Here is a 12,500-nt window from a genome sequence, read left to right on the forward strand (position 1 = left end):
TTAGCTATAAAAGCTATAAAAGCTATAAAAGATGTGCAATTCCGCCTGTCAAATAGACGAGTAGCAAGATTCTTAATTGAATAAAAGATTACTAGACGGAATCTCTCATCCTGTTTTCATAACAATTACTTCAATGAAAAATTAATTGAAAAAAATGGAAACAATATTACTTTTTTGTTGTTTCAAAGATATTACAGTGAATAATTATTAGACAATTTTTTATGAAATTTTAAGGAGATTAAAATTCAAAGCAAAAAAAAATCATTGTAGGTTTAATGAATAAATATATATATAAGCCAATGATAGCAAATAAATGCTTCGTTACATTGGCTCTGCGTTTCAGCACCTTTCGACATTTTATGTAAGCTGCCCGGAAGATTCCGACAATAGCATGGTCCTTATTCTGCATAAGTATCGCTTTGTCTTCAAGTGGCATCTAACCGTCATGAGTGGTGAACATTTTTGTAATAACAAAACTAGTGATGAGACGATTCCAATATTTTTCCTGATTCCTATACAATTACCGATTCTGTTTTTAATTTTCAATTCCGATACAGTTACGGATTCGATTCTTCTTAAATTCTTGGATTCTTTAAATATTTAGCTAAAGAGTTGTTTATTTCCGAGGGTGGGGGATTACGGTAAATATCCATGTAATGTGTACATATATTTTCGGAAACGTAAAAACACACTTATTGGTAGGGGGAAGGTCTATAGATTTTAGTTATACTGGTTGTTCAAAATCTATAAATATGTATTTAACCGTTTGTAACAGTAATGGAAAATTAAGTTTTTAATAAAGACAAAAAAAAACAATTAAAAGAATCGTTTTTAGCATTGGAAAATAAACACAAAATTTCTCGATTCTGATATCGATTTCGATACTCTAAAAAGTTCCGATTTTTCGATTTTTTCCGATTCCCGATACCGATTAATCGTCCCAACACTAAAAAAAAAAAATTAATTTATAAAAAAAAAAAAACGTTGTAAATTGTATGGGGGGGGGGGACAAGAAATGTACGTACTTTTTGAACGGCATTTGATGATTGGCCAAAACGGGAAATTTTTTGGTTTGATCGGTTTTTGATCGCCAAAGTTACTGAACGGACATTTGTAGACAGTGCTTCTGTAGGGCATTATATTCGCACAACAGTTGGTAGTCTTTGTAATGGCGTAGCTCCCACAGGGGCGTAAATCCGAGAAATTATTGTCGCCTGATGACCAATATTTGTAAGCTTTCCCTTCGATACATCTGTACTTGTTCGGGTTGATCAGCTTGTCATCACAGCAATCGTATTCATTGTCATCGAACCACATGTTGTCGCACAACGGGGTGCGACAAGATTCTTGATTTGACCCTGGCTGGAACCATTCTGCTCTGCCATCGCAGCAACTGTTAAAAATACGAAAAGAAAAAAGATATCACTTTTAATAAAATCATGAGAAAAACTCCAAGCGTGTGTGCACGTAATTTAATCGTGTCATTTTTTTAAGTGTGCATGCACTTATTTATATCGTGTCATTTTTTTTTAAGTGGGTATGCATGTATTTATAACGTGTTAACGTAACATTTTTTTATGTGTGTATGTATCAAGTTATTTATATCTTCAAATATTTATTCAGGATGTTTAGTTTATTGGTTTTGTTTTACGGCATATCAATTCTTTTCAGATTATTTAATGCTGAATCCAGTTTTGGAAAAAGTTTTTATGCTTCAAGTTCTATATGTTTTTTGTTTTTTTTTTTAATATTAAAGACTTGTGTTTGAAATAATATTTTCAGACATCTGTTCCGTTTAAATTTGAAATAATATTTTCAGACATCTGTTCCGTTTAAATTTGAAATACAATTTCCGAACATCCGTCCCGTTTCAATTTGATGTACAATTTCTAAGCATCTGTCCCACTTTAATTTGAAATACCATTTTGGGGTATCTTTTAAAGAAATATCAGTTTTTAACAAACGAAACTTTTATATGAAATGTTTCTTGCTTAGAACATCTCATGTGTGAGACAAGATACCACGTGTTTGCTTCCCAACCAACTACAACATGGTCTTCTTCAATTCTAATGTAATATTTGTTGAGCCGTCTTTTCGTATAATCAATTTCATTGAAGTAATTTTCTGCCCATTCCAACCACTGATTCCAATCCTCTCGGATAGAGGAGGGGGAATCATCGTCCAATTAAAAATCTCTTTAACGCTGTCTTTTCTGTAAATGGAACATTTTTTTTTTTTTTTTTTTTGTAGTACGATGTTCGCTAAGCGACGTTCTAGTGTAATTAACTACACAACTGTTATTTACTTACACAGAGTTTTTCGCTGGTTGATTGTATACAAAACCATTGCAACATGTGTATTCGTCGGGTTTGGGATGGAAATCGCATTTAACTGTGCTGTACAGCCTTCCACCACGACAAGTCTGCAGAAAAATGGTGAAAAATACATATAATAAACAAGGTAAATCTCTTAATTATATAGCAGTGTTCAAGTTTGATGTAAACAAATAATAGGTAAATCTCTATGTTAAATGGTTGTATTCAAGTTCGATGTAAGCAAATACTAGGTAAATCTCTGTTACAGGGGTGTATTCAAGTTTGATGTAAACAAATACTAGGTAAATCTCTCTTACATGGTCGTATTCAGGTTTGATATAAACAAATACCAGGTAAATTTCTGTTACATGGTCGTATTCAAGTTTGATGCAAACAAATACTAGGTAAATCTCTGTTACAGGAGCGTATTCAAGTTCGATGTAAACAAATATCAGGTAAATCTTCTCTCCTCATACTCCTCCATCTCTCTCTCTCTCTCTCTCTCTCTCTCTCTCTCTCTCTCTCTCTCTCTCTCTCAACGTTTTTATTGATTACTCTGCTAATAAAACAACACGCAGGAAAAAACTATTTGAAAAAAGTCACTTAACTTGGCCAATCAAATAACTAGAAACCAGACCCCCCCCCCAACGAAACCTTCGCCACTTTACGGTCAAAGAATTGTTTGTTTAGCTTGGGGTTTTTTTTCTAAATTTTAGATATTATTTATTCAGACCAACGCTGGTAAAAAATATACCAGATTTGTGGATTTTTGTTTTGTAGTTTTGGATTTTTACCTGCACATATAACCCACATAAACACAGACAACTGCATATTTTTTAAATTTACTTACCATGTTTTTATTGTTGTATGTCACTCCCAGTCTGTGACCCTTCGGTTTACAGCAAGAATTGTCGTTTGGGTTTTGTTTAATCATTTTGAAAAATCCGCAGCAAATCTCTTTGTCTGGATCGTATTTCATATCGTTGCACAATGGAGTGCCAATTGGAACAATTTCAGAATCTTTCAAAGAAAAATCAAGGAAACAATACATAAATAATAAATTAGACAATTTACATAACAGCATAATACGAGTTGCCTTCAATAAGTTTCCAGACTTTTTGTGCAGACATTTTGAATTGTCGTAGACTCTTGAAAACATTTAAAATTGTCGTAGACTCTTGAAAACATTTAAAATTGTCGTAGACTCTTGAAAGCATTTAAAATTGTCGTAGACTCTTGAAAACATTTAAAATTGTTGTAGACTCTTGAAAGCATTTAAAATTGTTGTAGACTCTTGAAAACATTTAAAATTGTCGTAGACTCTTGAAAGCATTTAAAATTGTCGTAGACTCTTGAAAACATTTAAAATTGTCGTAGACTCTTGAAAACATTTAAAATTGTCGTAGACTCTTGAAAACATTTAAAATTGTTGTAGACTCTTGAAAACATTTAAAATTGTTGTAGACTCTTGAAAACATTTAAAATTGTCGTAGACTCTTGAAAGCATTTAAAATTGTCGTAGACTCTTGAAAACATTTAAAATTGTCGTAGACTCTTGAAAACATTTAAAATTGTCGTAGACTCTTGAAAGCATTTAAAATTGTTGTAGACTCTTGAAAACATTTAAAATTGTCGTAGACTCTTGAAAGCATTTAAAATTGTCGTAGACTCTTGAAAGCATTTAAAATTGTCGTAGACTCTTGAAAGCATTTAAAATTGTCGTAGACTCTTGAAAGCATTTAAAATTGTCGTAGACTCTTGAAAGCATTTAAAATTGTCGTAGACTCTTGAAAACATTTAAAATTGTCGTAGACTCTTGAAAACATTTAAAATTGTCGTAGACTCTTGAAAGCATTTAAAATTGTCGTAGACTCTTGAAAACATTTAAAATTGTCGTAGACTCTTGAAAACATTTAAAATTGTCGTAGACTCTTGAAAACATTTAAAATTGTCGTAGACTCTTGAAAGCATTTAAAATTGTTGTAGACTCTTGAAAACATTTAAAATTGTCGTAGACTCTTGAAAACATTTAAAATTGTCGTAGACTCTTGAAAACATTTAAAATTGTCGTAGACTCTTGAAAGCATTTAAAATTGTCGTAGACTCTTGAAAACATTTAAAATTGTCGTAGACTCTTGAAAACATTTAAAATTGTCGTAGACTCTTGAAAACATTTAAAATTGTCGTAGACTCTTGAAAGCATTTAAAATTGTTGTAGACTCTTGAAAACATTTAAAATTGTCGTAGACTCTTGAAAACATTTAAAATTGTTGTAGACTCTAGAAAACTCAGTGTTCTATTGCTATGTATCTTATGAGATGACTGGTCAATTTTTATTATTTCAGATTCAAATGAACAGCTACAGCAGGAATTGGAATACATCCTACTAAAGCCTGATTGTCAGAAGTAATGAATTTCAAAAATGCAATCTGGACGTGAAGAACAATATGCAATAAAATTATGTTTTAAACTTGAAGAAAAATACCACAAAAACGTATGGAATGCTTCAAAATTCTTTGCATCTTGCATGAATTGAGCATTAGATTTTGAGTGGCATAAGAGATTCAAGGAAGGCATAAAGTCTGTGAGGGATGATGAGGTGTGGGAGGAGTACAGAAGTCAGAACACCAGAGTTGATTGGCCAAATAAAGAATTTCATGGATAAGGACTGTCGTGTGTTTATAGAGACAATAATAGCACAGTTTGATGTCAGTGTGGGAACTGTACACAATTATTTATGAAGAACTGAAGATGTGGAAGATTTGTCCCAAGGATGCTCCATCCTTGTCACAGATTAAATGACAAAATGGTATCAAGACAGTTCCTCACCTTCACTATAGTCTAGACCTTGCTCTCTGTGACTTTTGGTTATTCCCTAAGCTCAAGGAAACCTAAGAGGCTGTCGTTATGAGACAATTGAGGAGATGAAAGAGGCTGTGACAAGGGTCATCAACATGCTTACACAAAATGACTTCCATGAGGCCTTCCAGAATTTATTTGAATGATACAACAAGTGCATTGCAGCCAGAGGAGATTACTTTGAAGAAGACTAGAGTTTCGTGTGTGTACTATCAATAAAAGTGCACATAAAAAAAAAAGTCTGGAAACTTATTGAAGGCACCTCATATACAAGATCATTACAGAAATGGTCTTTGGGGTATACTGTATCACATTGGATTACTTGTTTCTGTTAGGTTATACAAAAAGTTGAGCAAAGTAAAGCCTGGTCAGTACCAGATGGGTAACTGTTTGAAAATACGAGGTGCCATATGTTTGGAAGCGTAAATCAGTGTGCAGTTACTTTCGCTTAAACTATTCAAGAGAGGCATTAACCCATGTTTCTCCATTCTAGCTGAGTAAAATAGATAGTTACATGTAATAATAAGTTGGTTTTGAATTGAATTAATAAATTTTTTTTATGGCAGTGTGATTGTAAATAATTACATGTGTTTTATTACTTACTTGCATATATCATGTTGTATTGTGTTGTGTTGTATTGTGTTGTATTGTGTTGTGTTGTGTTGTATTGTATTGTATTGTGTTGTGTTGTGTTGTGTTGTATTGTGTTGTGTTGTGTTGTATTGTGTTGTATTGTGTTGTGTTGTATTGTATTGTGTGGTATTGTGTTGTGTTGTATTGTGTTGTATTGTGTTGTGTTGTATTGTGTTGTGTTGTATTGTATTTGTTGTGGTCCGGTTTAAGGGGTCACAATTATAAGGTGAAAGAGTCCTGGGGTTTACTGCAAGAGGTTAAACTACGAGTGTACTCTCTGCTTGAAGGTGGAAATTTCTGGCATTATATAATCCAGACAAATCCATATTGTCCATGGATATAGAGGTGTTAACTACCCCAGAACAATGTGGTGTGTTGTATTGTGTTGTGTTGTATGGTGATGTATTGTGTTGTACTTATTGTATGGTGTTGTATTATATTGTGTTGTATTGTCTTATATTATATTGTGTTGTATTGTATTGTGTTGTATTATATTGTATTGTGTTGTGGTGTGTTGTATTGCATGGTATTGTTTTATGCTACGTTGCATTGTATTGTATGGTATTGTATTTATGGTGTTGTATTATATTGTATTGTATTGTATTTTATTATATTATATTGCATTGTATTGTGTTGTATTGTATTGCATTGTGTTACATTGTGTTGTGTTGGTGTTATATTGTATGGTTTTGTGCTATGTTGTATTGTATTGTATGGTATTCTATTATATGATGTTGTGTTGTATGATGTTATAGTGTATCATGTTATAGTGTATGGTGTTGTATGGTGTTGTATTGTGTTATATTGTAAAGAATTATGAATAATATGTGTTTTATATATGTGCATTACTTACCTGCTGTACATAAAGACAGACTTGAATTATACGATCTTTTGTTGCAGCACTTTTCATTAGCCTGTAGTACTTCCCCTCCACAGCATTTCTCATCTTCATTCATATCTGTTTCAATTGAAGATATATATATATATATATTTATATTTAATATTGGTTTGACTCTGATGAGTTGTGTGATGGTAACATGGGATATATACAAACGAAACACGTGTAAGGCGCTTATGGGAAAAAAGTATGGACATTCCCCTATATAAAAACAAATTTTATAATAATAAAAATAAAATCATAATAGATTTTTTTGTTATTGAAATGAAACTCAACAGCTTGCACATATATATGGCTGCCGAAATAAACGCCCGATGTTGAGTATTCTATGAACTATTTTCTTCTTGCAGCATTATATTGTCATGCATTTTTTCCTCTATTTAAGCAAAGAATTTCTATTTTTTCTGAAGAGTATGTACAAGAAATGAGACTGGATTGACATAAAAATAACCGTTTGTTTCTGTATAACGAAACGGATATGTAAAAAATGTACCGAAATTTGTATAAGTTGGAGGAACTGTTTTGCATGAAGAATAAACATTTGAATCTTGGAATGTAACTATACTGCTATTCCTTTATGTGTGTATATATATTTATATATATGTGTGTGTGTGTGTGTGTGTGTGTGTGTGTGTGTGTGTGTGTGTGTGTGTGTGTGTGTGTGTGTGTGTGTGTGTGTGTGTGTGTGTGTGTGCATGTTTATATGCAATTAAAATGCTCATCAAACCAAAAAAGAATCGATTTTTTTGGTCGGATGAGGTGTTATCCTTGAATTGAGATTCCACTGAAACATGCATGCACATATGTAACCAAAAATGTTTGTATAATAAACAGACTATATATATATATATATATATATATATATATATATATATAACTAGCTGTGCCAGGCAACGCATTGCTGTGGCTCAGTATGTTTAAACAAAAAACAAAACAAGAAAAAAGGGAAAGTGCATGTTTCTTATATGCATAATTGTGCAAAATTGCACAATATTTTGGATGTACGATATTTGGCAAACTCTATCAATTTCACAAATAAGCAAATAAATAGTATTTGTTAAGAGTTTTAAATCAAAATAATTTCACCCATTTAAAGAAAGTTCTGTTTATTGTTTATTAGTGAAAAAAGTTTTGCTTTCAAAATGGGTGAAATTATTTTTATTTAAAACTCTTAAATTATATTATTTATTTGTTTATTTGTGAAAACTTTCTGCTTATTTAAAACTGTTAACTTCTGTTTATATTCAGTGACATAAAAGTGATTACTGAATTTAGTCCCTTATATATAGGGTTCGAGAAGGGTTCGAGAGTATTTATACAACCAAACAATAAACCTGCAGAAAACGTCTAGTACTAACAACAAAGTAAATGGGAGGGGAGAAAGGTTGAAGAACTAAGGTCATCATATGACCGGTGATTAATTCCCTTATAATAAAATGACCAGTTCGTTACAAAGAAAACCAAATAATTTATTAAATAAAATTTCTTGGAATGTTATAATTAAAAAGTGATAGATAAAAACATGCATGTATCCGATTAAAATGCTATAGCAAAATTTCAATTCAATCAGCAAATTAGTTTTTTAGATTTCCTATTAGTAACATACGAACAATTACATTTTTATGAATAATTATTTTCTTACCTACATACACTAGTGTTTCATTCTTTCAAAATCATCAATGCAGGAAGTTATAATTGCCACCTTTCATAGGATTCGAACCCAACAACAAAGCCATCTCTGTCTCCATTAACAAGGAACAAACCACATAGTGGTATAATTATGTGTATGCAACATAAGCTATGCTTTGTGTTTAATTCAAAGAAAGAATTCATCAGGCTTTCTAAGAAGATTACAGTTCTACAATCTCTTTTGTGTTCGATTGGGGTCACCAACTAGCAGCTGAATTCCTTCTCAGTGCTTTTAAAAATTGCATCCAAACCAATAAAGTGTCATTTTCAAAAGAGTCTAGTGGTATTGGTCGTGTTGTATTTTACACTGGTATTGTGATTTGGGATGGCGTCAGTGAGTCAGATGTATAAGATGTATTATACATCCCTTTGACCAATTCCCACACCACATTATAGGCAGTATTCTTTAAAAGGCAACCACACCACGATCATCTCTGTCCTATCACCGCAAGGTTGCAGCTCTGTGCCTGTTTTGCGAGTACTTTAATGGAATGTGTTCTGATGAACTCTTGCACCCCCTTGATGTACATATTCCCAATTAACCTGACACACAGTAAAATCCCACCCTTTCACTGCTGAGGTCTCTAGATGCCGGAAAGTATTCTACTGTAATGGTTTTTTTCATCGGACTGCTATATTTTTGAAATTCTGTCACTGTTTCCTGCTTCCCTGACTGTAATAACATGCAGAAGTTTAAATGTAATGCGAACAGATATTTCGCTGCTCAACTCCCTACAGTTCGATGTTAGAAACGATCCCAAATAGTAGACCTCTTATACCAAGTGGCAATATACCTTATTTTTATTGCGAAAGCGTTTTAAAAAAAAAAAAACATTTAAATAGTTCAATACTTACATTTCTTTCCACAACATTTTCGCATTCCTGGCTGTTTATAGTGTCTCACTCCATCGCAGCAAACTTGAGTGTTCAAATCAAAGGATCTGCTCCCACAGCAAGAATGGTTAGCAATTGCAGGCACCAGTTCATCTGCAAAAATAAAATTCTGATTAGTTTTACATTTTAGAATGGCCACATTTTTACAGAGGCGCACATAGTTGCATTGTCGCTATTCGTTAATCATAGTTTAGAGTACAAAACATAAAGATGGGTTGGAATCTTTACTGATTTTGAATTCTTACTCTTAAAAGTTTGAATGATTACTAGTGAGAGTTTGAATGCTTATTGGTAAGAGATGGAATGTTTACTGGTAAGAATCTGAATGCTTAATGGTGAGAGCTTGAATGCTCCTTGGTAAGTGGTTGAATGTTTAGTCTGTATGTTTACTGGTAAGAGTCTAAATGCTTATCGGTGAAAGTTTGAATGCTTACAGATTAGAGTCTGAGTGCTTACTAGTAAGAGTCTGAATTCTTAGCAGTGAAGCATGAATGCTTGTTAGTGAGAGACTGAATGCTGAATTCTTAGCAGTGAAGCTTGAATGCTTGTTAGTGAGAGATTGAGTTCTTATTGGTAATAAAATTAATGTTTACTAGTAAGAATCTGAATGCTTACTGGTAAAAGCTTGAATGCTTGTTGGTAAGCAGTTGAATGTTTATTGGCAAGAGTCTGAATGCTTACTGGCGAAGCTTGAATGCTTACTAGCGAGAACTTGAATACTTACTGGTAAAAGTATGAATGCTTACTGGTAAAAGTCCAAATGTTTACTGGTAAGAGTCTGAATGCTTACTAGTGAGAGTTTGAATGCTTACTGATAAGAGTCTGAATTCTTACTGGTGAAGCTTGAATGCTTACTAGTGGGATTTTAAATGCTTAATGTTTGAATGTTTACTAGTAAGGGTTTAAATCCTTACTGATGAGAGCTTTTATGCTTACTGCTAAGAAGTTGAATGCTTGTGCAGTTTATGGAGTGCTATTTTTTAGATAGGATTTTCAAATTTAATTCAATTTTTACGGTATCTTTTGATTATTAAATTGTTAAGTTAAAAATGGCCCCCTCCCTCATGTTAAGAATGGCTTTCTAAATGATAATTTTATTATTTTAGCACTGTCTGTAAACTACACAAATAACAGAATTTGAATGTTTATTGGTAAATGTTTGAATGTTACGAGTGAAAATTTGAATGCCTACTAAATATTATCGAATCTATTATGAATTTGTTTATTGAGAATAAATACTGAAAAGCTTTCATTTGGGATGTTGGCAACCTTCATGTGGTCCCTACGCTGAGCACATGACTTAACAGGGGGAAAAGGAAGATCAATGCCAGCCAAAGAGCAAAGAATTTTCTCTTCGTACTCTGTGTGCCTTAAAACTAAATGGAATTTTTATGAACAGAGTTTTTTTTCCAAGAACTTCTTATATGTAGAACACAATACCATGGAAATGCTTTCCAGCTGACTACAACATAGTTCCTTTCAAATCTAATGTTAACAAATTCTCGCTGAATTGTTTTCACTAAGCGTTCTCAATCCTCACAAAGTGTTGCTTATGACCAACCGACAATCTATTTAAAATTTATCCTTGAATGGTTTTTCAGCCTTAATAGAAAGACATTTGCTGTTTCATCTATTACATTAAAACTCATTGCGTTTTTCTTTTATTATTTTTACTCTTTTTCACTCAAATCAAAAGATATTATCATTTGAATGTAAGGGACTGTTATTTGGGATTGTGTCTAGCAAGGGACTGTGGGGATTTGAGTAGCAAAATATCTGTTTACATTACATTTAAACTTGTGCAGTACAGCTAGGGAAGCAGGGAACAGGGAGGAGATTTTAAAGTCTAGCTGTCCAAGGAAAGGAACTATTAGAGTAGAAGGCTTTTCAGCATCTAGGAACATCAACAGTGAAGGGGTGAGATTTTGCTACTTGTCAGGTTAGTCTGGAGTATGTACGTTGTGAGGACAAAAGTGCTACGAGTTCATCAGATCACATTCCAGTAAAATACTTGCAAAATAGGCACAGGGATGCAACATTTCGGTGATGGGACAGATGTTGGTGCTTGGCAGACAACATGCTTTAAATTAGGAAATATTGTGTAATTAGCACGACTTAATAAATCGCCTGTCTTGCTTGCTAAGCTAGTAGAGTCCCTATATAATCGTCTGACCATGACAGCAATGCTAGATAATAGTGTTGGGACGATTAATCGGAATTAGGAACAAAAAGAAAAAATCAGAACTTTGGGGGCTATTAAAATCGGAAAAAATTGTGCCTATTTTCCAATGCTATTATTGTTTTTATTTCTTTGTTTTTGTTTAAAATTTTCTTTTCTTCGACTCATATTAATGCTGAAATGATCAATATTTATTGATTTTAAACTACCAATAACACTAACATCTATAGGTCACGCCCACAAGTGTATTTCTACGTTTGTGAAAATATATGCACATATTACATGGATTTTTGCAGTAATTTAACCCCGCCCCCTCCCTCTCTCTCTCTCTCTTTCACACACACACACACACACACACACACACACACACACACACACACACACATAAAAGTCTACTCCATATTTAGAAAATTTAAAAGTATCAGAATCGGTAATTGTATCAGAATCTGGAAAAATATTAGAATCGTCTCACCCCTACCAGATACAAGTTTTCTTATTCATGAACTGCTCGCCTGTGGAACTCTGTTCCACTGATCTGCTTTCCAGTTGACTAAAATATCATTATCTTCAAGTCTAACGTAAACAAATTCTTGTTCAGTCGTCTTCGTAAATGATCTAATTACCAAATTACTTATACAAACGATTATTATGCAACTGTCACAATGACTACAATACACACGTTAACCCTTATCCTCGAATGGCCTCCGGGCCTTGATAGCCCTTTGTTAAAAAAAAATAAATAAATGAACAAACACTGTGTTCGATAGCCCCAATTGTCACCAAGAAACGTTCTAAAAATGGGATGTTGTTGAGAAACGAAAAAAAGCTAACTTACCATCGCAGCAAAGGTATTTTTGGAGGTTGAACACCGCGTTATTACATAACACGATCGGACATTTTGGAATTTCAGGTGAGATTTCATAAATCTGGTAGCTGATCGACACACCCTTCTCTATTGGACAACAGTGTTCTTTCTTCTTGTTATACAGGTTCTTGCCACAGCATTCTTCATCATCTACCATTAAAAAAATAA

At 33.0% G+C, this 12,500-nt stretch overlaps 1 protein-coding gene and 1 long non-coding RNA gene across 4 annotated transcripts in view; one reads left to right on the forward strand and one right to left on the reverse strand.

Annotated features, from left to right (window-relative positions):
• LOC145256346 (uncharacterized) overlaps window positions 1-12,500 on the forward strand; it is a 259,093-nt gene that overhangs the window by 15,494 nt on the left and 231,099 nt on the right. The gene's annotated exons all lie outside the window — the stretch shown is intronic.
• The window catches only part of LOC145256345 (uncharacterized), a 70,586-nt gene that overhangs the window by 2,994 nt on the left and 55,092 nt on the right, over window positions 1-12,500 (reverse strand). For all 3 annotated transcript variants that reach the window (XM_080115131.1, XM_080115132.1, XM_080115130.1), the window contains exons 4-9: window positions 12,303-12,482; window positions 9,250-9,381; window positions 6,661-6,765; window positions 3,166-3,335; window positions 2,310-2,422; window positions 1,026-1,393 (exon numbers count right to left, since the gene is read on the reverse strand). In XM_080115131.1, coding sequence (XP_079971257.1) covers window positions 1,026-1,393; window positions 2,310-2,422; window positions 3,166-3,335; window positions 6,661-6,765; window positions 9,250-9,381; window positions 12,303-12,482 — 1,068 coding nt within the window. The remainder of the gene's footprint in view (window positions 1-1,025; window positions 1,394-2,309; window positions 2,423-3,165; window positions 3,336-6,660; window positions 6,766-9,249; window positions 9,382-12,302; window positions 12,483-12,500) is intronic.

The sequence above is a fragment of the Euprymna scolopes genome, chromosome 32 (genome assembly GCF_053919585.1).
Source record: "Euprymna scolopes isolate OS-2025 chromosome 32, ASM5391958v1, whole genome shotgun sequence".
NCBI lineage: Eukaryota > Metazoa > Mollusca > Cephalopoda > Sepiida > Sepiolidae > Euprymna > Euprymna scolopes.